This window comes from Hippocampus bargibanti, linkage group LG02 (assembly GCF_051943395.1).
Source record: "Hippocampus bargibanti isolate YZ-2025 linkage group LG02, ASM5194339v1, whole genome shotgun sequence".
Classification (NCBI taxonomy): domain Eukaryota; kingdom Metazoa; phylum Chordata; class Actinopteri; order Syngnathiformes; family Syngnathidae; genus Hippocampus; species Hippocampus bargibanti.
The window spans coordinates 23743484-23770748 of record NC_142735.1 but is presented as its reverse complement, the minus strand read 5'-3'; the positions used below and the strand labels follow the sequence as shown (position 1 = coordinate 23770748).

Below are 27265 nucleotides of genomic sequence, written 5' to 3'. Positions count from 1 at the left end.
AAACATCGTGTAGGACCAAAAAGAGGCAGAAGAGGGCAACAAAGCTCCATTTAAGGAATTAATCAGCCTGTGGAAACGGGCTGATTATTTCCTTACACGGCTTTGTCGCCATTTTTCTGCCTCTTTTGTGGGACGTTACATTGCAGTCCAGATGCCTCAAAATGACATGGAATAAATTATTTAATCGATTGCAAACATGTATGCTTTCTTCTTCAGAACTATTTGAATCATATTCATACCTGGATGAGTAACAAGAAAGCATCTTCTCCGAATTTGAAGCCATTGCTTTGATTCTCGAGCAAGGCAAGACGTCTTGGCGTGACATCACAAACAAGGGGGCGGGACCTTCTGAAATTGGCCACTTCCGGGCTCAATTTGAAGTAGTTTTTGGACACTTTAAGTCATTTTTATTGGTGTTTTGCATTTGACTAAAACTATCATCCTGCGTGTTTTGGGTATTTTCGATGATGTAAAACGTTTTTCTGATGTTAAGTTCGGAAACAAAAAAGTGGTGTCGGTTGTCCTTTCAGGCTTATTTAGTTGAAAATTATGTTTTATGGAGACCTGAGAACGCATTATTCTCATTTTAATGGTTTCTTATGCGAAATAAATGTTAGCAAGACAAACTTTTCGCCTTACACACACTTTCTGGGAACCAATTAAGTTCGCGAGCTGAGGTATTACTGTATTTATTTATTTGTCTCTCTACCTAGCTAGATATCCATTTATTTATGACTTTGTTTATGGATGTATTTATTTGTCTACCTATTTATTTATTTATTTATTTATTTCTCTACCTATTTATTTCTCAATTTTTTATTTATTCATTCATGAATTTATTATTTGTGTTTCTGGTTATTTATGTGTTCACTTATCTATTTCTCTACTTATTTATCTATATTTATTTATTTGTTCAGTTGTTTGTATATTAATTTGTTGTATCTATTTCTGTGATATAGTGCAAGTGCAATTGTGCACTTGGCTCTTAAGCAAGTCTGATCTTAAGTGATTGCTTTGGAATCTTGTTGCCATGGAGGCCAGCTGCAAAGTACAGACCCACAATCCCGCCGCTGTTTTAATTTAATTGCACGACAACGATGACTGTAAATGCGTTCTTTGAGCACTTAAACTCAAAATGGCTTCTTATAAGTGTGCCATGGTTGCCGCGTCATCATCTGTTCGGGATTCCTGGAATTCCGCACTGGCAAATGTTGCCTGACTGGTTGCGGCAGAAACCTTGCGGTAAGGTTTGTGTGTGTTTAAAGAAAACATTTTTTTGTGTCAAGACATGTTGAGTAACCTTTAGTTAAAATAAGACTTTTGTAATGCACATTCCTGAATATTTGTGTCATCTGGAATGGCGCAAGATCAAAAGGTGCCTGTACGAAAGATACGGTGTGTTCCTCTCGAGGGGGTCAGTAATGTAATAAAAGCCACTGGCACACTCAGTGCAAGCATTCGCTCTGAAGTCATCATCTGCGCATGAACATATATATGCTGGTTAAAAAAAAATGCTTTGAAGATTCTGTTTTTCAGGGAACTGGGTCATGACCAGAGGTTCTACCTGACCCAAATGCCAGACAGATGGGCAACGCTTAATTGGCAAAGTTTTAAATTTTCCATCATTGGGTGCTGGGTGGCGGACTCTTGTGGCAGATTTGAAACATCAAATGCGGATTTGGCACGAGAGCCTGTTAAGCGTTGCTTCACCTTTTTTTTTTTTTTTATGCAAGTACACTGTAAATGTCAACATCTCCGATCATAAAAAAATAAGTTAGTTACTGTTTGTAATTTTGTTAAAATAGAACAGCCACAAAGTTGGATTTGGTAGACGTTAATAAAAAACCAGACCTACATAGAATGATTGTTGGCTCAGGATATTTTCGTTATCGTTCATCTTGGTTAATGTTTCGCACACACACGGGAGCTTAATGAATGACAATAATGAGATTCAAATAGTTACAAGTTCTGGCTACTGTTTGTCCCTTTTTTTGTTGTCGATTTGTTTGTCAATGCCTGTCGAAACGAGTGGACGCGAATGCACGTCGTTGCCCGGTCCACACTCCATTTCGACCTTGGCCTCTGTTTTAAAGGCTGTTTGTAAAAGATAATGTGCAAGCTTTGTTGACATTCCTTAAAATCACAACTTCAGCGAAGGTTGGGAACTTTTTTTTATTGTGTCAATTTCTAAAGGCCACTGTGTTACCGTACTAAATTTATGAAGATGTAATAAATGTGAAGGATGTGCAACATTCTAAGTCTGAAATCCAAATGACCTCATTGTTTATGTGTTGGACAGAACCTGAACGTGGATCCAGGTGAATTTGATGAATCTTCAACGGAGCACTGAATATCCTGAGCAGCTTTACAAATATGTGGCGAGATGATTCAGCTGCGGTTTGGAATCTCACCTGTGGAATATTAAACTTCACAAACTTCTTACATGGATTATAATTTTTTCCCTTCTTTATTTAAATTTGAAGACCTTCCTCGTCTACGCAAGACTTGGAGAAGTTGCCCATGTGTAGCAGGGCGTCATTTGCAGCTCCCGGGATCACATAGCCCCCCAGACTTTTTTTGAGGGGGGGCTTGATTTATACCTCCCAGGGGCAAAAAGACCACCGTCCGCCATTGTGAAGGACCCGACTTCGGGAGCCAATGGCTTTACTCAGGTTGTTCAGGAAGCCCGGCAGCAATCTAGGGAAGGGCTACCAGCCAGGGAGTATGATGTCTCTGGCCCCCACCAAAGGATTACTGAACGAACCGGGTCAGAACAGCTGCTTTCTCAACAGCGCCGTGCAGGTACTGCTTTGCTTATTTTTGCCGTGTCTTCGGTGTGGCTCTCAATACGTCCATGCACAGTGATGCGGGTTGAACAACTACACGCTCATCCTCTTGATAGCTGAAGTCCAGTTATCATGTTTCCACCCGTCACTATTCATAAAACACAATAACAGTTTTGTGTGCACCTACTTTTGGAAGTGAATGGAGGTAAGATCGGCTTCATTATACAGTGGTCTCTCGTGGTTCACATTCTGCAGCTTTAGCCGGATTTTCATTTTTTGCGAATGGTAGCAAAGGTAGCGAATAGTCAGTCTCATCAGAGTTCGTTCAAGGTCGCAAAAATTCACCTGACGTTTAATAGGGATTTGAGTGCGGCCAAAATTTCAATTATGTGGACCAAGTATGACTTTGAATGATGCAAACAAAAAAAGACATCGCTTGGCAACATTTTACAGAATTAAATATGGTCCTTCAAGTGGGGACTGCAGACATATACAATAACCTATACCTGAGTTGTCAAATCCAGCAATGCATTTTCAATAGTTTGTTCAGTTATTGTAAAAGGGTAGACGAATCTCAACCTTATATTTATTACACAAGACAATTTCACATTTCGGGACAGATTTTTGTTATTTGACATCGGGTCTCCACTTTGTCACCATGTAAAATACTTTATGTCAGTTACAATTGGTGATACTAAGATTGGATTGGATTTGCCTTTATTGGTCTCGCAGTGGAGACATTTACATTTCACAGCAGCAAAGTGATGAACGGAATGAAAGTAGAAAAACAAAATACATGAGCTGCTGGAAAGGCAGCCACTCTCACAGAGCCGTCTTGAAGTCAAAAGAACAAAAAAAACTAAATAACAAATAATATGACAGCACAATATGACATTACAAAGACACCTAGAGTCATTCCTTCTGAAGCACTTTCTGTACCCTCTTTGTTACATGAAGCAGAAGATATTCATGGTATGTTTAATACAAATCCAAGTTTGACCCTTTCAATACTTCCTAGCAGAAAAGGTGCTGATGATTTACGTGGGACAGGAGATATAATACACTCTTTTCGTCAATGGATGCTACAGCTTTGCGTTTGCTTTCAAAATTTAGCTTGTAGCAGACATGCGCATTCCACCATAACTTCTCTGATCCACTGGTGAAAATGATGCTTTGATCCTCTCCTCTTTCATCTAGAACTGTTTCATACAATAAAGAGGGTGCAAAAAGTGCTTAAATTTGAATGACTGTCTGTGTCTTTTGTGTTGTGTCACATTGTTATTTTGTTTTTTTCGTTTTTTTTTTTTACTTCAAGAGTGGCTGCTTATACGGCAGCTCCTGTATTCATTTTTCTACTTCTTCCTCTTACTTTCATAACTTTGCTGGTGTGAAATGTTAATGTGTCCAATGCGAGACTAATAAAGACTAATCCAATCCAATTAGAACGTTTTTAGAGAAAACATATTAGTATCCGTTCAAGATGACTGCCCTCTGGCAGCTGCCAACAGAGGCAGTCCATGTTATTATCGTATTTTCCGCTGTATAAGGCCCACCCAAACGCCTTGATTTTCTTCAATAGATGACCCTGCACCTTATACGCAGGTGTGCCTTATATGTGAAGTATTATTGAGCCACAAGAGGTCTCACAACTCACAACATTTCCTCCTGTAGAAGTGCACCCTCTACTGTGGCGCCATATAATGTAGTGTGCTTAATTGGTAGACTTTTATCTATTTACATATTATCAGTGACGTGCAGTCAGGGGAGGCGGGTGAGGCCGTGCCTCACCTGTTATCATGGAAATATCAAATGAAAAAATAAATTAAACAGTTATATTTATTTAGTGATTTGTACTTTAAAGTTCTTTTACATTTAACTTCACCATTTTTGAATTATTATCCACCCATCCATCCATTTTCCGTACAGCTTATTCCTCATTAGGGTCGCGGGGGATGCTGGAGCCTATCTCAGCTGTCTTCGGGCACGAGGCGGGGGACACCCTGAATTGGTTGCCAGGCAATCGCAGGTTATTTTGAATTTTCACATTTAGCGTTCAAATACGAAAAGTAGAGACGATCTGTGAGGCAGCAGCCGGCTGAGCCTCACCACGGATTGCGCAGTCACTAAGCTAACTGCGCTGGCTTGCTCTGCAGTGAGACCGCATTGCTGTCCCTCTGCGTATCGCTATTAAAGTGTTCAAACACTTTTAGTATATGAACTAGATTTTTACAGTTTAGCTGGTGTATATAATGTTGAGTCACTTAACATTATAAATACTGTACTACAGGGTTTATTTTATTTTATTTTTATCAAAACTGTGCATTGGTGAGGCACATTGTTCTCCTGCCTCACGACAGGGGGCGCTGGTGATTACAGCGATTCTTTTTGCGCCTCCTCGGCTGCAGAATAATAGAATTAGTGAGAGAAAGCTACAGTAAACAGTGAGCAAGTTAAGTGCACCCATCCAGTCATTTTTTTCGTGTTGCTTGGCCTTATTTTCAGAATGGAGGATTACATATCTAAATTGAAATAAATAGAGAGACTTTTAAAACTGAAGAAAGATAAGGAAGGCTTCTACAAAGAAGGTATAGATGCCTTTCTTCAGAAGGAGCGGTGTGTGAACTTAATTTATAAGTAAAGGTAACACGATAATACCGTTTTTTTTTCCTTTTTTTTCTATGCTAAAGTTTATATAAAGAATGCTGACATGACATTTTAAACAAAACACGTTAACTGTTGCCCATCAAATGGTGAGTAAGCTACTCTGTAGTGTTCATGTTTGTAAATCTGACTGTGATGACGTCAGTGCCTCACCAGCCATGAACCTCACCGCACATCACTGCATATTATATTTGGAAAACTGTTTTCATTCATTGAAGGTGCGCCTTATATATGAAAAAAAGTTTTAAAATGGCTTTCGTTGAGGTTGTGCCTTATAATGCCTGATAGTGTGCAAAATACAACAATTCAATGTTCCATTCGTTGGGGGTGCGCCTTATACTCCGGTACTCCTTATACGCTGGAAAATACGGTACATGCGCTGCGGCCACAGTTCATATTATCGCATATAGAATGAGTAATAAGGCGTGATGAGGTAGAAATATTTTGGAGACATGAGCTGGCGCTCTTTTTAAAGATGATGTCATGTCCTTGTCAAGATGAACGATTGAACTGTGTGTGGCTGACTATCGCCACAAATGTCCACTTGATCTGTTAGGTTTCAAGTGAGAGGAATTTAAAGTAAAAAATAAAACCAACACTGTTACTAGGTCACATTTTTGTGAATTGCGTACAGTTGATGACATATAGGACGGAATTGTGTTGATGAGCATTCATACTGGAAAGATGATTATGCGATTAATATCAGTGACAGAGGTCATAATTGGCTTTTAAAAAAATCTGAATGATAGTGCATGGGGAAAAAATCTGATTCATGTCACATATTTGAGATGTGTTGAGACAACCCTTATTCGTCTCACATCCGAGAAATTCCTAATTCACAGCAGCAAAGTTATGAAAAGAAGAGAGAGAAAAAAAGTAGAAAGACAAAATACAGGATGCTGCTGTGAAGGTAGCCACTCTCGCGAGTCAAAACAACAAAAACAAAGTAACAAATAATATGACACAACACAAAAGACAGATATTTGTCTGTTGTACTGTTGTCAAATGGAATCCCTTTTAACAAACAGGGTTGTACATATTATGACATTTATGTTTGCGTGATGTGGCGTGAGATTTTCCAAAATATGTGCCTCGCAAACAGTTGGGAAATTCTGAATCCGATGAGGTCAGCAAAGTGATAACTCTGTTGTTCAAACTTCACACGTCTGTGCCTTGGTATACCACAGGCCAATGGCAACTTCGAACTAGCAACAAGGAAAGCGGCTACAACCAAATACCTCCAGCGGGTTAGGCAAGTCCTCAGAAGCCAGCTCAATGGCAAGAACAAGACCCGGGCAATAAACAGCTATGCCCTGCCAGTGATCAGATACCCTGCAGGAATAATAAGGTGGCCAAAGGAAGAGATTCAGACCACGGATGTTAAGACCCGAAAACTCCTCACCATGCATGGAGGGTATCATCCCAAGTCCAGCACCCTGAGACTGTACACAAGCCGTAAGGAAGGAGGCCGGGGACTAGTGAGTGTGAGAGCCACTGTCCAGGATGAAACATCCAAGCTCCATGAATACATCAAAGAGAAGGCTCCAACGGATGATGTACTCAGAGAATGTCTCAGGCAATGGGGAACAGAGGATGAGGTGCTGGAAGAGGGACAATCATGGGAGGAAAAGCCTCTACACGGGATGTACCACCGAACAATAGCAGAAGTGGCTGATCTCAAGAAGTCCTATCAGTGGCTAGAGAGGGCTTGCCTAAAGGACAGCACAGAGGCACACATCCTGGCTGCTCAAGAGCAGGCCCTGAACACCAGAGCATCGAGGCAGGGATATACCACACCAGACAAGACCCAAGGTGTAGGTTGTGCAAAGAGGCACCTGAGACAATCCATACCCTCAAGCTTCCTGGCCTCTGGTAGAGGACCCGAGCTAAAATGGGGGACAGACACCACCCATGAGGGGTGAGACGAGGATTTTATATATGTATATATATATCCGATATCGATATAACGAGACTTTACTGTATACACTGTTTACTGTATACAGTAAAGTCTCGTTATATCGATATCGGATATATCGATAGTCCCGGTTATATCGATACTATTTCTATGCACGCACGGAGAAAATTACATGCAAACAGGGTCGGATATATCGATAGTCCCGGTTATATCAATATTTTTTCGGACTCCCTTGAATATCGATATAACGAGACTTTACTGTATATATATATATATATATATATATATATATATATATATATATATATATATATATATATACACAGTGACACCTCAACTTACAAACTTTTTGTCTTACAAACATCAAATTTATGAAAATGAAACCTTACAATAAGCACTGTTTTCATAATACACACCCACCACGGCTGGCGGAGTGATCTTCGGTGGAAGCACCAGAGGTTAAGTTACCAACAGTCCTTATGGAAGGTGACTCTCCTTCCATAAGCCATCAACGACCATCAAAAAGGTAAATAAAACTTTATTTTACAGCACAGTTTATTTCTTTAATTACAGTCGTCATGTAATGCGCCTCTCTTTCCAAACAGTAATTCCCTTTGACCTTCGACCTCCAATGCCATTCCAAGCCATAAATGACCATCACAAATGTAAATAAAGTGACTTTATTATACAGTGCAGTGTATTTCTTTCATTACAATACAATAGCACGTTTATTATACATAGGATAAGGTAGGTTGTGTGTAGTTTTAAAGCTTATTTAGTTGAAAAGTATATTTTATGGAAACCCGGGAACGGATTATTCCCATTTTAATGGTTTCCTATGGGAATTTTTTTTCGAGATACACACTTTTCGCCTTACACACTCTGTCTGGGAACCAATTACGTTCGTAAGTTGAGGTCTCACTGTATATATATATATATATATATATATATATATATATATATATATATATATATATATATATATATATATATATATATATATATATATGACGTAATAATAATCTTGTGGGTTGTGTTGTTTGACTCCTGGGGAGTTGGCTCCTGAAGTTGCCTCAGGGCTTCCAGTCAGCCGCCCGCGGTGAGGTCAGCCACCAACTCGTGCGACTGACTCACAGGGCGAGGCGGCAGATGAGCTGGTTGGAGATGAGCACCCACCTCCCTACCCAGCCCGTTGATATTGTTTGTCTTTTGGAGGACCTTGAAACCAAATTTAAAAAAAAAAACATTTTCGTTTTGTCCAATTTTGTAGGTCTTGTGGCAGCTGGATATCTTCAGACGTAGCTTGAGGCAGCTACCCGGCCACTTTTGTCTAGGCGAGTCGTGCATCTTTTGCGCATTAAAGGTACGTTGCTTTTTCAGCGACTGAGATTTTTCCTGTTTTGCCTGCATGCAAACTTTTTGTCTTCATCCTCCTCAGGGCATCTTCTCCCAATTCCAGCACAGTCGCGAGCGCGCGCTGCCGTCAGACAACCTGCGTCATGCCCTGGCAGAGACCTTTAAGGACGAACAACGCTTCCAGCTGGGCTTCATGGACGATGCCGCAGAGTGCTTTGTAAGTTTCCTCGGTAACCTCTCGGGATGGAGAGGAGCGTAACGGGTCAGTGTGTCTGCGCATACTGTTTGGCGAGGTCACAGAAGTGAGCTTCTGTCCCTCCTTCGCCCTCCCGTCGCTCCCTACCAGGTTGCCAATAATATCAGGATGATAAATTATATAAGCACTGGCCGGGGATTGCATCATTTCGGTGAGACACTGAATGCGTATTTTCCAAAAAATAAAATATAAAAAGAACTATTATGAAGAAAGTTGGCGTAAAATTGGGCCTAGCTCCTAAGCCTTGCAAAATGCTGCCATTTTGGTTAAAGGGGATAAACAGGTGAGCGAAATGGTGTGTTGCAGTTTTTATTTTTTCTCCAAATCCCTCCCATCTTCTTCTCTGGGGCCGTTATGAATTTGGGGAAATCATTAGAACACAGGTGTCAAACTCAAGGCCCGGGGGCCAAATCTGGCCGCCACAACATTTTATTCGGCCCACGAAAGCAAATAAAAGTTGTGAAATTCCATGATGCTTGCTAAAATCCTAACAACAATTTCATATTTTTGAATGTAAACCCCAATAACAGTCATTATTCTTGACTTCAGATTTGAAAACTAGTCATTCATTTGTTGTGTGTTCTGTATGTAATATGTGGAGGGGGTGAAACATTCTAATGCAGGGGTGTGAAAGTCATTTTTTCCGCGGGCCACATTGTTGTTATGGTTACCTCTCGAGAGCCGTTATGAATTTGGGGACGCCATTAGAATGTTTTAAAGTTAAACATTTTCATTTCACCCAAAAATGGATTGGGTCACTCGTGCTCAACCATCTAAAAAACTTTTCTTGACAACACACCACCGAGAGACCATTTTTTTCTGATATCAGCAACCATTATTGATTATCAGTAGTCAAAGAGGGCCGGTATTATGAGATTTCAGAGACACAGTGGCATCAGAGGCAAAATTTTTCTGAGTATCGATTCCGCTTCCGGGTCGAGCATACGCTGGCGCGCTTTGGCTGCCGCTGCTTGCCCGTGAAATGTTTTTAGCTTCTTTTAGCCTTTTTTAAACCTCTTTTAGCTTTTTATGGTTCCCGAACCTCTGGAAATACCAGACAGTCACCAGACGAACGTTGGCTATCGATTCATGTCATGATTCCGGTCGCTTATCCAGATCACAGACGAAGCCGCGTTATCATCTCCACCTACCTGTTCCCGCTGTCGAGGGCTAACCTGGCCGCTGCCTCTCTCTGGGTGTTGCTGGTGAATATCATGTCGCTTCTCCGTCGACCTGTTGGACAGCTACTGTACTTGGCGGCGGAGCTGCTGAAGTTCCGCTCCCAATGGACGAGCGATTCTCCGGTTCCCGGAAATCGCTCATCGCCCTTTCCGGAGGTATATCCACCGCGGATCACGTCGAGGCTTTCACCTCGATGGCTCCAAGGATATCACCTCCCTGTGGTCATCCGTCCGCCAGCCGCACAGAAGGAGCAGCCGCTCCGTCGATCACCGTATGTTAGCCGGCCTGGCTAGGTCGGCTAATAGTGTCTTATCCAGGACATCCTAATTGACCGTAAGCTTGACTTTTTCTGTATAAATGAGACCTGGCAAATGGCGGGAGACTTCTCCGAGCTCAACGACGCGACTCCGCCAGGGTTTGTTTACATTTCTAAGCCCCGCCTCTCAGGCCGCGGAGGTGGTGTGGCGATAATTTACCGCAAGAACTGGAAAATCCTCCAAGTTTCACTCCAGGAAACCCTATCATTCGAATGCCTTGCATGTAAAAATTCCGGACTCTCTCCCACTATCATAGCCACTGTATACCGTGCACCAAAACCACATTGTGACTTTATAAAATAATTATCTGATATCCTCACACACCTCTTCACCCTGTCACCAAATGTAATTATTCTCGGGGACTTCAACATTCACATGGACAATTCCACTCTTCCCCTCAGTAAAGACTTCACCTCCTCACTTTACAGCTTTGGTCTGCATCAATTTTCGGACTTTCCCACCCACATAAAAAGGCCACACCCTGGACCTCATTTGCATGTCTGGCCTTATCCCAAAGAATTGCACAGCAAATGAATTTCCTATAACAGACCATTTCCTGGTTTCATTCAACGTTTCCATCACCCTCTCTCTCCCCAAACCACCCCATATCATCACATATCGCAACATCAAGGACATCAACGTTGCTACCCTCGCTGAGATGGTTGCCACCCTGACTCCGGACTACAACTCATCCCCTGATGAACTTGTTTCCCGGTACAACGCAGACCTCACGAACACCCTCAACGCCCTTGCTCCTGTAAAGTCCCGGTCTGTCCAATTTACCCGGTCCACCCGCTTCACCGCCCATCTCCGCTCCATCAAGACAAAAACTCGCCAACTGGAAAGACTTTACAGGAAGACCGGTCTCACTACTCACAAGGACATGTACACAGCTCACCCCACCCATTACAAGGACTCAATCTCACGCGCAAAATCGCAATATTACTCTGGACTCATTGACTCTAATCCTGGATACTCACGGGTCCTCTTTTCCCTCTATCACAAAATCATACAACCTCCTATCTCTCTCCCCTCACACTTATATTCATCTGATACATGCAACACTCTGCTTATGTTTTTTAGCGAAAAAATCAACAAAATCCATCAGAACCTCAGGTCCTCTGCCCCCCCCCCCTCTCAGCCTTTCAACTCCTTCCCAACTACTTTCCGCTTTTGAACTCCCCCATCCCTCTATAATCTCAGACATTATCACCAAATCCAAGAATTCCTCCTGTCAACTCGACCCCCTCCCTACTATCTTTATCAAGTCCTGCCTACCCTCTCTTCTCCCATTTATTTCAACCATGATTCACTCCTCATTATCAACTGGAATTGTTCCTATCCCACTCAAAACTGCAGCTGTTACTCCAATCCTGAAAACCCTTCCATTCATCGCCAACATCCTTGAAAAGTTGCGTCCCAGCTTCACTCTCACCTTACTCACAATAACCTCGACGAACAATTCCAGTCTGGTTTCCACCCCCGCCACAGTACTGAATCGGCTCTCATAAAGATCACGAATGATCTCTTCATAGCAGCCGATGCCGATTCACTCTCCATCCTCATCCTTCTCGACCTGACCTCAGCTTTTGACACCATTTCCCACCCTATCCTGCTCGACAGACTTTCCACCCTAGGCATCACGCACACCCCACTTCGCTGGTTTCATTCCTATCTCTCTGAACGCTCACAATTTATCCAAATCAACTAGTTCACTTCACTGTCCTCTCCTGTGTCCTCTGGTGTGCCTCAAGGGTCTGTCCTGGTGCCCCTTCTCTTTATCTATCTACTTCCTCTTGGCAATATTTTCCGTAAGTTTGGCATTCACTTTCACTGCTTTGCGGATGACACCCAACTCTACCTCTCCAGTAAACCCGACGCCTTTCTTCCACCTTCATCCCTCTCACTTTTCCGCTCAGAAATTAAATCCTGGCTTTCCCATAACTTTGTCAAGCTTAACCGTGAAAAAACTGAACTTCTCCTTGTCGGTACCAAATCCACCCTTCACAAAACTAACAGTTTCTCTCTCACCATTGACAGTTCAACCGTGTCCCCCTCCCCTCAGGGCAAGAGCCTGCGTGTCATCCTCGATAGGTCACTATCTTTTCACTCCCATATAAATAACATAACTCGGTCTGCTTATTTCCACCTCCGTAATATTAACCGTCTCCGTCCCTCGCTCACCCCTAACTCCCCTGCTATCCTTATCCACAGTCTCGTCACCTCCCGCATCGATTATTGTAACTCACTTCTCTTCGGTGTCAATCAGAAATTTCTCCATAAACTCCAACTCGTCCAAAATTCTTCAGCCCGGATCATCACTAGAACCCCCTCCTTTCACCACATCACCCCTGTCCTCCAGCAACTCCACTGGCTCCCTGTTAAACATCGAATCGAATTCAAAATACTTACTTCAAAGCCATCCATAACCTTGCCCCTCCCTATCTTTCTGACCTGCTTCAAATCTCTGTTCCCTCTCGGTCCCTCAGATCTTCATCCGCCCTTCACCTCTATGTGCCCTCTGCCTGTCTCACCACGATGGGATGCAGAGCTTTCAGCCGCTCTGCTCCTAAACTCTGGAATTCACTTCCACCCAACATCCGTAATATTGACTCCCTCCCTATTTTTAAGTCCCACCTCAAAACCCATATGTTTAAAATTGCTTTCAATGTCTAGTTCAATCTGCTATTTTATTATTTATCATTTTACTTATGGTTTTATTATTACATGCTTTGATTTATTGTTTTTATTGTAAAGTGTCCTGGAGTGTTTTGAAAGGCGCTTGAAATTAAATGTATTATTATTATTATAAAATAATCCACGTTGAAATTAATCTTGTTGACTATCAAACTGAATATCAGTGTCAATTGATAATTGTGGTATCCCTGTTATCACTTAACGGACACAATTTGTGAGAATAAAGGTCATTTTGTTCTTTTTTTTGCGACCTGACTTGCCCACATTTCCTTGCCACTAGAGACTTTAGCATTCACTGGCCGTTTAAGCGGCGATGAAGCTGTCACCTCTCAAGTACTGCCATGCGGTCTTGAATATTTCATCACACGGAGACCTGAGAACACGCGAGTCACTTGGCACGAATCTTCCCCGCTTTGAAACCTTATGCCTAAAATCGAGCTTGCACTGTCCTGCGCTGAGTTGCACCAGAGTGAATAACGATCTGCCCACAGTGCTCATTTTTTGGGTGGATGGCATTAATTAATCCAATGTTGTGTGACAGGAAAATATCCTGGAGAGGATCCACTTGCACATCGTGCCAGAGGAGACCGACGCGTGCACTTCAATGTCGTGCATCACCCATCAGAAGTTTGCCATGTCGCTTTACGAGCAGGTCAGTGGGGCCGTAATCTTGAACTCGCAAAGCCGTGCTTGCGACGCACACGCATGAATAAACGTCTACGTCCGTATGAGTCCAATCCGTCATGTTTCGATAGCGGGTGGCCTCAGTGGAATAAAGCAGTTTTGATTGTACATATTTTTTTCTTTCATGCAGCATCAGCAGAAACCAATAAACCACAGATGGTGTGGTGTGATATTGCGATTGCATGCGCACGCACACTCACACACACACACAGACCACCGGGCCTTGTGTAATGCCGACTCACTTTCCCAGACCAGTTCGACCACACTGTAAATCCCAAATCCATTTTTTTTATTGTGAAAGTATCCATCACAGTGTCCATAAATACGTACGTATATATGTATGTATGTACGTACGTACGTACGTACATAAACACATAAATGAATAACATGAAAGCAGACATGTTTAAATGAAAATGACGTTTGGATAAAATGGAGCCGAAGAATTCAAATGAAAAATAATACAACACTTTGGCTCGCTAAATTACGGTTGCTGTTCTTTTACTCCAATTGCAACTCTGGTGTGTTTGTCTGTGTGTGCTTATTTCATTACGCCAGTCAACATTAATCAACAAAATGGTAGAAATGCGCCGGAAATAGCATAAACGCTACTTTTCAGCCACAACATAACCGAAACCTAAAATAACAACACAATATCACACAACACAATTCCAAATGTGCATCCATATTCCGACATTTCTGTCTTACTGGGAGTTTCTCCGTTGTGAGACAAATTCTCTTATCCTAATTCTCGCCTCCACAAGAATCAATCCAACTGCACCAACGCACTCTGTCCAACAGCGCCAACATCGCTGCGAAACAAAACTGGGTTGTAAATAAAGCTGCCCATTACAGCTGCAAAAAGTATAAGTTCTGTATCAGTAAGGCTGTCCGTCGGCATCAGACAAATAGCGCCGACGTGCTACCAATTAAAATCAGTGATGGTTACATGCGTGCTGCCGATAAGGCACAACCACCACAGACAGATTGTTCTCTTCTGACGAGGCCAAAAACGCTGAACACAGTTCAGATCATGTCCACAGGAAAGTTAAACAAAATAAAGAAAAAAAAGCACAGTTCTTGAATCGCTGATGGAGAATAAGAATTTTTCATATTTAAAAGTTTCATGCTGTTGTATGCATTGTCAACACTTATGACTCAATATACAAGTGTAGCACGAGCAACCTGGGGTCAAACGGTCAGTTTTCACAGGAGTCATTTACGACTTGGGGAAGTCCTTTATCACAGGGGTCATTTAGGACTTCAAACTCCTTTTCACACAAAGAGGTCATTAGCCAGGATACAAACTTATCAGTTCATGGGAAACACAATGTTTTATTGCTTACATCTGTTGTTGCTCAGAACGTCCAGAGGTGTGGTATACTAATCAAGAAAACTATGTTTTACTCATGTATCATTTTAATTTGCATGTATTCCTAATAACACAGAATTCAGACAGACGTATGTCATTGATGACTGTGTTTCCTGCCGGCAGTAGGGACAATCTTTCTGGTTCTGAGTCTCTGTCCACAGTGTCTGACCGTCATATCTCTGACAATCACTTTTGCCGACGGCGTGCATTTAAAAAAAAATGACACTGCCTACTGGTGGCCGGGATGCATGCTACAACCACTGAAGCGGCTAGCTAGAAGAGATGAATGTTTGTCTGTCTCCTTGTCCACAGTCCGTGTGCCGCAGCTGTGGGGCCTCCTCTGACCCGCTACCGTTTATCGAGCTGGTGCATTATGTGTCCACCACCGCACTTTGGTAAAACAACGGCAACGTTGTTGCTAGTTGTTTTTATGTTGTGTTATTTTTATGTTGTACGTTGTGTTCTACCTCATATGTCTGTTTCGGGCCTCCTCTTCTTCTGCAGCCAGCAAATGTCTCAGCGCAAGGACGATTCCTTTGGGGAACTCTTACAAGCAGCATGTACAGTCGGTGATCTTCGCAACTGTCCCGTAAGTTTAAGATAATTGTTCCGAATTATATCTCCCTGTGTCAGTTACAAATAGTGATAGGCCGATTATGAGTTAATGCTTTTCGGTTAGGTGGCACGGTTAGGTGCTTTTTGTGCAATTTAAATATGTTTGTTCAGCCTTCATACAACAAAATTAAATTTAATGCGGAGACAGTATATTGGTTTTGAACTTGCAACTCGAGCATAATTTTTATTCTCAGTATACAGCAAAATTAGCAAGATTTGTTTTCTTGATGAGCTGTGATATTTTATGCTCAATACGCTTGTGTGTCAAAATGGAGGATTCAGTTTTGTTTTCTCCCGTATTCTTTCATTTAGAGCAAATGTGGCCAGAGGATTCGAATCAGGCGAGTCCTCATGAACTCCCCTGAGATCGTCACCATCGGTTTCGTTTGGGATTCGGACCAGTCGGATCTCACCGAGGACGTGATCCGCTCACTCGGGCCCCACCTCAGTCTGTCAACGGTGAGCTTCGCCGCCGCGGTGCCGACACCCGCGAGGGGCTCGTGTCTATTGTCAGCCGCGGCCGTTGCGTAAGCAGTCAACACGCCGCCGGGGGTCTCCCTTGCCTGCTCCACCGATCAAAAAAACGCCCCCGCCTCGTTCGTGTCAACAAGTTCAAATCCCCTCCCCACCACCAGAGCTTGAAAGCCATTGGCGAGTAGCGCGGCGCTGCTGAAAATCAAACCAGAGGGGAGGTGTGCTCCTCACATGTTACATAACTTCCGCGGCAAAGTGTTTGGTCTGTTTATTGGATAGCTCTCCCCTCTCACGTTTCTCAATCTCTCGCCACAATAACCTCAATTCATTTGGGGGTGTTTAATGGGGAATTATTGGGTGTCAAACGCAGACCCACCACCGCCACAATTGTTGTTTGCAATCTATTGTTCGCTGGGGTGAGCACTGGCAGAGCAGGAAGCACGTGAGGGCCAGACAAAACGTATTTTTTGGCATTCTGGTGTTTTAGGCAAATGTCCCCAACGCCATATTAGAAACCAATGAAGACACATTTTCCACACTATAAGGCACACTTAAAAGCCTTTTTAAAAGCCTTTCAAGCTTTTTTCAAAGGCTGACCATGCGCCTTATAATCTGATGTGTCTTATATATGGAATTAACTGATGAAGTGATCTTAACGCTTTTCTTTTAAAGGACAACCGACACCACTTTTTTGTTTCCTAACTGACATCAGAAAAACGTTTTATAGCATCTAAAATACCCAAAACACGCAGGATGATATTTTTAGTCAAATGCAAAACGCCAATAAAAATGACAAAGTGTCTAAAAACTACTTCAAATTGAACCCGGAAGTGGCCAGTTTCAGAAGGTCCCGCCCCCTTGTTCGTGATGTCACGCCAAGACGTCTTGCATTGCTTGAGAATCAAAACAATGGCTTAAGATTCTGAGAATATGCTTTCTTGTTACACATCCAGTTATGAATATGATTCAAATAGTTCATTTCTTCTTGTGCCGGTCCCAAGCCCGGATAAATACAGAGGGTTGTGTCAGGAAGGGCATCCGACGTAAAAGCTTGGCCAAAACAAACATGCGGATCAAACCTCTAAAGATGGAGGACACTGATTTGCTGTGGCGACCCCTTGAAGGTAAAGCCCAAAGGAAAAGAAGAGTTCTGAAGAGGAAAGCATACATGTTTGCAATCGATTAAAGAATTTATTCCGTGCCATTTTGAGGCAACATTGGGGGGAAATATATCACCCAAAAAGAGGCAGAAAATGGCATCCAAGCTCCTGTGAGGAATTAATCAGCCCCTTTCCGGAGCCTGATAAATTCCTTCCATGGAGTTTGGTCGCCCTTCTGGTGGCTTTTTGGTGCAACATGAGGTTTTCGGACCATACAAGTACAGCAAAATACATTGACGTGATGGAAGGACTGCTACAATGTGTCTTTTGGGAGTTCCTTCAGTGACGTCACGTACGGACTCGTCACCAACTCAAAAACAAGACTTCCTGAATATTCAGCGCAAGTCTTAAAACGTAAAATATAGCTATATGCGGTGGAATCTTTGTAAAATACGCTCAGTAGAGGTCATTTGAAGCCATTTTACAAATTATGGACACAACTTGTCCGGAGACGTCAGTTGTCCTTGCAGTGTTTACAGTTGAACAAGGTTGCTCATATTGTGAATGCGAACATTAAGGCATTGAGTTATTACGCTATTGCTTGGAAGTTATTATTTGAGTTATTGTTATTGCTTTCCACCCTGACATAAGTGTTATTATATTATGATTGCACTCATGTTTAATTTACCGTAACACGATCAGAAGGTTTTCTTAGGTGCTTACTGAATGGATAAAATGTTTCTCTCCACTTAGTGATATGTGTTGCATTACATGTTATACTTTGCTGTTGTTAACACATTCTGTGCCATTCCCAAATTTATTTGGGAATTGAAAAGTGTGACGTGGAGCACCATTCCCGAATTTGTTCAGGTTTTGGTTTATCTTGTGCGTGCCGATAAAGCGCTGGTCAGACCTCTGGCAATGTTTTCCCCTTTCACAAGGGGACAACATTTTCCTTTTGTCCATGTTAGTGCTTTGTTACATCTTCAGCTGTTGTTAAAGCGCTATATACATCAGCATGCATGTATTGTATTTTGTACAGCTGCCCCCATTTCAAGCTCAGCTAACTCCAGACCCATATAATTTAGGAATTAACTCTTTTTTTCTGATGAAAAAAGATTGTCCGAGGTTTTTAGCGCTTTATTGAAGGTTTGTCTAGTCCTAAAACTGCGGATCCTGCAATTTGAGTGAAAATGACAAAAACCCTGCCACTGGAGTAGACACATTTTTTGCACAATGAATGAGTTAAATCAGGGCTGCTCACACTTTTTCAGCATACGAGCTACTTATAAAAACTAACAAGTAAAAATGATCTACCCACGACAAAAATGCAAAACATAATTATTTTCAAATGTTTTAAGGATTCTTTGTATGTACAATACTCAAATTTGTACAGATGACGGCAGAATAAACCTTCTCATCGTTGTATGTACAATGTATGCTGATGTACCTTGCATAATTGAATAAGCCAATATTGCACAACACACATAATAACTACATATACACAACATAATAAATAACTATTAACATTTTTTGTAATTACCTGAGTTTACTTTGATGACTTGCACTGAATTGAATCAGCCAGGGGTGCATAGTCCGTACAGTAGCTGCTGACAGCCAGCCTCAAGCACATTTCCAAATGTTCATCATTCATGGTGGAACGGTATTTGGACTTAATGATCTTCATGTAGGAAAAGGCTGACTCACATAAATCAGTGGAGCCGAATAATGCAGTCAAGGAGGTAGCACATTTCCTCATGTTGGGGTACTTTTCCTGTGTGAGTAAGTTACAGAACTGCCCATGAGCCCTGGACTTCAGCAGTAAGAACACTCACAATCTACGATGTCTTTCCACATTTGCTGGGTTAAATCCTCAGCCATGGCTTCACAGCGCAGACAACTGCAGAGCTTTGATTGAAGATAATATCTCTGCCTTATTTGTAAAGTCTCTGAACAAGGAATCAGCTGCTTCAACGAATGCTTCTTTTACCATTTCTCCGTCTTGGAAGGACTTATTGTTTTTAACGATGGCGTGACTCACGCGGAACAATGCTTCGGTTGGCGGCTTTCGCTTTTGAAGTATGTTGAGTGAAAAATGACTGCTGTCCGGACAACTGGGGTTTTAGTTCGTCCACCGTTCTCTTTCTCAGCTGGCTTTTCGGCGGGAAGTCAATGTCGTATTTTCCATGAACAGTCCGAAAATGCCGCTCCACATTTTCCCATTCCGTATGAAAGTAATATGTTTTACCCCCTTACTTTATCCAGGTTTCTCACTCATTTTGATCACCATATGTTTTAGCAACGGCTTAAAATCTGAGGTAATTCGCTGACTAGCTTGTAAATTTTGCTGCGTTTAGCGCCGTTGTTTACGTATGCACGGCGACCTAAAGGTAAAAATTCAGTTGTCATCTGAATGGTTGCCCTGTATGTCAATCAAGTGACGGGACGTTTGATAGGCTGACAAATGTTTTTTTTTACTGTCACGCTGCGATCGACCAGTACTACCTCTGCGATCGACCGGTAGATCGCGATCGACGTAATGAGCACCCCTGAGTTAAATGATAAACCGTCACGCAAATGCTCATACTTTACCTTGGAGAATATAATAAAACAGTTGTTTATTCATTTTTGGGATGAATGGAATTGTCAGAAAGCACCTTATGGATGAAAATGTCTTTCATTGAAGGCATACTTTATTATGCCTGGTAGTGTGGAAAATACAATAATTCAATGTTGCAAATCAAATTACAATGTGCGCAATTAGCGCGTGAGAATGACCCCTCGTAATGAATCCGTATTGTCTATGTATTTTTATTTTCATTTTCTTCTATGGTTGAATCTTGGCAAAGGTGTTTTTCTTTTTGTTTTTTTCCTTCTTCTTTTTACTTTTTCACAACTGTTATCTCAATGTTGATCTAGATGATTGTTTTGACTGTGTACAGAGGTGCAGGTAGATTTTCAAAAATGATCTTATTTCAGACTCGTGATGTACAAAATTGTGTTTCCTCAGTTTTAAAAGCATTCTTCCGTTGTGACTTCCTTTCAATCGGCTGGCTTACCGATGGAATCTTTTTTCCAATTGCGTTTTCAAGCGGCTATTATTTGTGCATGCAGCTTTTCTACAGGGTGACCGACGAACACGCCAACAAGGGAGAACTGTTGCTCGTGGGGATGATCTGCTACTCTAGCCGCCACTACTGTGCCTTCGCCTACCACACCAAGTCCTCCAAATGGGTCTTCTTCGACGATGCCACCGTCAAAGAGGTGACCAAACCACTCAATCGTACAGCAAATGAACCAGAACCACATTCTTCAAAGTGTATTTTGCTCTTTTTGTGGAACGGAAACAAAGTCAACTAATAACTGGTAGCCCACCATTTTATATCCACTTGGAATAGCGCCGTGCAAAGCTCGAACTGCTGCCAAGTCCGCACAATCCTAATTTGGATCGCTGCCAAATGGTCCGTCGCTATAACGGAACCTTCATCGATGAACACATTCGCAACACATTTTGCGACGCTCCTGTTGCAGACTGGGTTTGTCCGAATTCTGACTTGCGGCATACTTGTTCACGAAACAACACCAAAAGAAAGAAACGATGGCACTTTTTGTGTCGTATCGTTGCTGCAGGGTTCAAGTCAGACTTTGGTGCGGCGATAGGCTGATTTTGAATCTCCCCCACCTGCCGACCAAACTCCGATAGAGAATCACAAGCACCCACATTTTTGTCTGTGTCTCTATACATTTTGACGTTTAGACCCGGGATTTCTTCCCTGCGTTGCATTTGCTCCACTCTCGTTCATCTCTCAGCTGTAATCTTCATTGGCTTGATTAAGAGGCACACGGGGCATCTGTTAGCCCACAGCTTTTGCTTTTGTGGCGTCTCAACCGCGTCACCTGACCAAGTCGCGCTAATGTGATTGTTCCACACTCTCGCCAATTGGACTGCAAGGTGCCGTTCACCCTCATTTTATTTCCAGTTACGATTTGGCTTCTGTTCCAACATCTGCCGACGCTCACGGGTTGATATCACCCGGGGGGATGAAAGGAGCCTTTTGTGCTTTGTTTCGGTAGAAATGATCACATGCCCGTCCTTTCTTCATTTGTTCTCACTTCAGGTCGGCTCCAGGTGGAAAGATGTGGTCAGCAAATGTATAAAAGGTCACTTCCAGCCTCTTCTGCTGTTTTACGCCAACCCGAATGGCAGCGCCATTACGGCGGGGGATGTGTCCCAGCAGAACTTAAGCCAAACTCACTACAAGAACCTTGAGAATGGAGAAGGCAAGTCACGCTGTGTGATAAGAGATGTGGATATGGTGTCGTCAAGCCCCCACCCCCCACACCCCCACCCAAAAAATTTTGGTGATATATATTGTTATTTATATATTTATTTAATTGCTTATTTACATATTTATCTATTCATTTGTGTATTTATTTATTGCCTTTTAATTTATATAGTTTTTACTTCAATTTTATTTCATTCTATTTAATTGTATTTATTTGCTTCATATATATGTATCTCTTTTTTATCTATTTTTTATGTATTGACTTTTAAATTATATATGTAATATTTTTATTTATTGTTTTATTTATTATTATTTTATTTTTTTGCATGGACGACAAGCAGCTCGTGCAATCAGTGAACTCTGCTTGTGAATTATACACCCCAGGATTTATGCGCTCGGGGCGGTTTTTTTATCCCCGTTTAAAAATCCTCCTCAAAACCCTTCGCGTTGGCTCCATCCCAGTTCCAAGTCGGGTGGCAGCCGGCCTGATGGCGATGAGTGACGGCATGGTCTCACGTGAGCGACCAATGTGTTTTCATCATTGGTACTATCCAGTGACATGCGGTGGAGTTAATGGCTGGTGAGGCACTGACGTCATCACAGTCAGATTTACAAACATATGAACTCTACAGAGTAGCTTATTCACCATTTGATTGGCAACAGTTAACATGTTTTGTTTTAAATGACATGTCAGCATTCTTTATATAAACTGTAGCATAGAAAAAAAGAATTAAAAAAACATCGTGTTACCTTTACTTATAAATTAATTCCATGCGCCGCTCCTTCTGAAGAAAGGCATCTATACCTTATCTTTCTTCAGTTTTAAAAGTCTCTCTATTCCTTTCAATTTAGATATGTAATCCTCCATTCTGAAAATAAGGCCAAGCAACATGAAAAAATGACTGGATGGTTGCACTTAACTTGCTAACTGTTTACTGTAGCTTTCTCTCACTAATTCTATTATTCTGCAGCCGCGGAGGCGTAAAAAGAATCTCTGTAATCACCAGTTTTGATAAAAATAAAATAAAATAAACCCTGTAGTACAGTATTTAGAATGTAAAGTGACTCAACATTATATACACCAGCTAAACTGTGAAAATGTAGTTCATATACTAAAAGTGTTTGAACACTTTAATAGCGATATGCAGAGGGACAACAATGCGGTCTCACTGCAGAGCATACCAGCACAGTTAGCATAGTCATTGTGCAATCCATGGTGAGGCTCAGCCAGCTGCTGCCTCACTGCTCGTCTCTACTTGGTATTTGAACGGTAAATGTGAAAATTCAGCGATTTTGATAAAAAAGCCAAAAATGGTGGAGTTAAATGTAAAAGAAATTTAAAGTACGAATCACTAAATAAATATAACTGTTTAATTTATTTTTTCATTTGATATTTCCATGATGACAGGTGAGGCACAGCCTCACCTGCCTCCCCCGACTGCACGTCACTGATACTATCGTATCTGAACGCTTTCTATTCCGATTTGCCCGGTTTAGGTGTGACATCTCCTCTTCCGTCCCCGAAGAAACTGGAATTAACCAAAGAGAACCTGAATGCTCTGCTGGGTCTTCCACGCTCCTTAAATCAGAAGCCCCATTCCAGCTTTAGCCGCGACGGTGCCCGTACGAGTGGAGGACGTGGGCCAGGTACACCCTAACATTCATGAATTACAGTCACTGTATCTTCTTCTTTTCCTTTTGGCTTTCCCCTTCAAGGGGTCGCGAATCAATGTTCTCCATCTTCAGAGGTTTGTTTTGGCCAAGCTTTTACGTCTGATGCCCTTCCTGAGACAACCCTCTGTATATATCCATGCTTGGGACCGGTACAAGAAGACACTGGCTCATGTCAAGCAACTCTATGAACTTAATAAAGATGAAAAGGCTCCCAAACACAAAATAGTCATCAGCACAACAGCATTCAAGCAAAGCTATACTCACCATTTGTTGACAATGCTCTAATCTTACCGTGAAATGGGCAATTCTTTCCCTACATTACCAAGACTAGTATTAATAATACGAATAATTACAGTCACTGTATAGCCGTCATAAATTTGCATAGTAGGCTCAAAACTAATAACCTGGGGTGCAAATGTTGGTGTAGTCCTCAGATGAGCATTTGGGGTTTAGTGCTATTACCCCTCCAACCATCCATGAATTAGGAACAAAAAGCACCTCTGGCACTTTGGGCCCGTGGCCCAAATCTGGTCCGCCAATAGTGTTATTATTATCGTCAAAATGTTTGTCAAGTCTACATTGCTTTTGTTTTGATGTACAAAAAAAGCAAATAATTTTCTTTGGTGTTTCCAATTTTGAGATGTCGCCACTGTATTCGGGGAAAAGGAACCAAATGTGCCAATGCCAACTGTGGTCTTCAAGTTTGCAACAATCTTATTTCCCGCACTTTGGAGGGAAGAAAGGAATTTGCCCTTGTAATGATTTGGCAGTTCCACAAACAGGTTTTCTGCGTGGTTTGTGGTCATGTCAGCACACTTAAAAAAATATAGATAAATGAAATCAGAAAGAAAATATGGCGGCTGTGGACATGTTCTTTGTGAATGCTCATGAAATAGTGATTTATTTTTTCATTTGAGTAAACATGCCATACCTTGGCTAAACAAGTGGCTGTTTATTAAAACAATAGTGTTAAAAAAACAAAAAAATATTAGATTCAAAAGGACCACAAATGTGTTAGCTTGAATGCTGTTTCAGTTTCTCACGTATTCTTCAAAAAGCAAATTGCCACAAGCTTGACTGGCCCAATGAGACTTTGTAGTTCGCTAGGTTATCTAGCAGAATTCTTTTTGCCATTGGATGAATATTTGTATTTTATTGTATTTCATTTTACTTTATTTGGTTTTATTTTATTTTATATATTTTGATGATTTATGATTTAATTTTTATATTGTTTTTATTTATTTATTGTATTTATTTCCATTTAAAAATTAGTTGTTTATTTGTACGATTGATCACTTTTCTCTATATTTTTGACAAATCATCAAAGCAACATGATGGAGATGACTCATCAGCGTCCTCCGCCGCAAATGTGCTTTTGCGGGGAGTCATCTGAGTCAAGCCAGCCGCCACAATGGTTGTTCATAAGTGACCATTCAATCCGCCGCAAAGGGGTGACGTCAAAATAAAAATCCTGCAGGACGATAGCAACGTCTTATGCACAATCTTGTTTTCCTCCGAGATGGCTCCAAGTGCCCGTTTTTACCAAAATGCCCCCACACCCGTCCTAACAATTGCACGTTACAAACTACAAAACACCTTCTATTCTTGTGCAAGTGCGTGACTTTCTTTTACACGTTTTGTCTTCGACAGGAAACACCGGCGCCAACGATCCCAAGCGTCAATTCCAAGAGATTTTCAGGGAAGTTGCGCAGCGAGCCAGCGCAGAGGCGCATCCAGTCGGAAAAGACTGTGATCGAAGCGGTCAGCGTCGAGCGGAATCGCGCTACGAAGGTCGGTTTGACTGACCCTCGTCGGACGATCTGTACATGCGATGCCGCGTATCAAATGTGCACAGGGAGAATTCTGAGGATTTTAATGACACATGAGGGCGGCCCTCGTCTCCCATTCAGTGGGCCTTATGTAAGTGACGTGTCAGGAAGGGGATTAACTGCTGACGTCCGTCTGAGCTTTCTTTCATCCCCCTTCACTGGGAGTTAGAAATTTCTGATTCCCCTTTTCATAGCCCACAAACAAGACGCAACGCATCTGTGTCTTATTTTGGTAATATTTCAGAGTTAATATATAAAAAAAGTTTTCCAAATACAGTATAAGGCGCACCACATTATAAGGCGCTACAGTAGATGCTGGTGTTATGCACTACTTCTTCAATGGGGGGATGGAGTCGTGGTTGCTGACAGGATTTGCGAGACCTGCTGTGGCTCAATATTACTTCACATATTAGTCTCACCAGCATATAAGGCGCACGCGCAGCTTTTGCAGTAAAACAAGGCTTTTGGGTGCACCTTATACACCGGAAATTGCGGTACTTAAAATTTAGGACTGTATTCTGTATTAAAGATGAATTGTGTGTACACACAAAAAGGCAATTGTGTTCCCGTGGGCTGTAATTAACACTTTTTGTTTCCCTTTTTTTGGCCCCTCCCCCTTTTTTCACAAACCCGCTGTGTTCTTTTGTTAGAACATTGAAGGTGTAGTAACTAGACATCCGATAGCCTACGCGCTATGAACCTGGCACCCACTCGCGCCACCTATAACAGCAACCAATCTGGACTACTGTGTCAATTTTGACAATAAAATGTGCCTTTCATTCACACGCAGGTCCTGCTCAAGATCACCTCCACTCACACTCCGTTTCCCCGCCAGAAAATAGTTTCAAGCACTACATGGACACTCGTTTGTACAGCAGCCAGGGTAAAGGTCCCACACGGATTGACCGCCCTCACCAACTCAGCAGCAGGCCGTCTCACATGGCCCTTCGGTCCAGCTCAAGGGTTCAAGTGCTACCTGCTCTGCCTAGCATGAGAACTGCCCACTACAGTAGAAAATCCGACACAAACGGCTACGACACCGACAGCAGCCAGCACTCTCGTAGCCGTACCGGTAGCGCGGGGAACAGTCACAGTAGATCCACTCGGCCGTGGAAGCCAATGCGTGAAGCGCTCAATGTGGACAGTGTCTTTAGCGCCACTGATAACGCGGACGGCGCGGAGCGGCTGCAGCTAAGTCCGCGGAGATGGCCTAGCGGCAAGTCAGTGACGCGAGAGTGGGAGGTCATGTCTGGAAGCCGGGAGGAGCGCAAGCCCAATAGCCTCATGACCATTTACGAGGACGACCAGAGACACGAAAACGGCAGCAGCCGCAGCTCGCTGGAGTCGCTTGGCCAGGGCGGTTATGCCGACAAAGAAAGGTCAAAGGGCACGGCAACTCTCAAAGTCTACAATGACAACTGGAAGATCCAGCGGACGGAATCTGGTTACGAGAGCAGTGACAGAATTAGCAATAGCTCTGCAAATCTGGACTCGCCTGTCGTGGAGAACTTTCCTCCCAAAGACCTTCGATCGATAGGCGAACTGCAGCTCACCCGGTAAATAATTGCATTCATGCCACTGTTGACCTGTCAACCTGTTTCGTGTCAAGACCAAAAGTGACTCAGAGTTGTGTTGTCGCAGGTGCATACAAATTAGCATTTGCGCTAGCTGCGAGAGAGAGAGGGAGGGAGAAAGAAAGTGAGAGAGAGGGATGGAGGGACGAAGGGGGAGAGAAAGACTGTAATAGAAAAAAGAGAGACAGAGAGCGCTAGCTCGTTAGCAGGCTAAATAAGACCGGGAGGTAGGGAGAGAGAAAGATAGAAAGAGAGCTGGCTAGTTAACCAGATAGCTAGTGGGCTAAAAATGAGAGAGGAAGAGAGTTAGCTAGTTAGCCAGCTAAATGCCATGCTAGACAGAGAGAGCTAGCTAGCTTGTTAGTGGGCTAAATAAGAGAGGGAGAGAGGGGGGGGGAGACAGCGCTAGCAAGCCTTCTCATTTTAGCAGGTTAAATATGAGAGAGAGTTAGCTAGTTAGGCTAAATGTCATGCTAGACAGAAAGAGGGA

The 27265-nt window shown here is 42.4% G+C and overlaps 1 protein-coding gene across 1 annotated transcript in view; it reads left to right on the top strand.

Annotated features, from left to right (window-relative positions):
• Nucleotides 1-27265, top strand: part of usp53a (ubiquitin specific peptidase 53a) — a 38869-nt gene that overhangs the window by 5690 nt on the left and 5914 nt on the right. Inside the window, exons 2-13 of the mRNA XM_088990348.1 lie at nt 2300-2802; nt 8633-8725; nt 8801-8935; nt 13712-13822; nt 15536-15618; nt 15728-15812; nt 16151-16297; nt 20527-20676; nt 21531-21693; nt 23196-23345; nt 25023-25163; nt 25992-26757. Coding sequence (XP_088846474.1) covers nt 2659-2802; nt 8633-8725; nt 8801-8935; nt 13712-13822; nt 15536-15618; nt 15728-15812; nt 16151-16297; nt 20527-20676; nt 21531-21693; nt 23196-23345; nt 25023-25163; nt 25992-26757 — 2168 coding nt within the window. The 5' untranslated portion in view covers nt 2300-2658. The remainder of the gene's footprint in view (nt 1-2299; nt 2803-8632; nt 8726-8800; nt 8936-13711; nt 13823-15535; nt 15619-15727; nt 15813-16150; nt 16298-20526; nt 20677-21530; nt 21694-23195; nt 23346-25022; nt 25164-25991; nt 26758-27265) is intronic.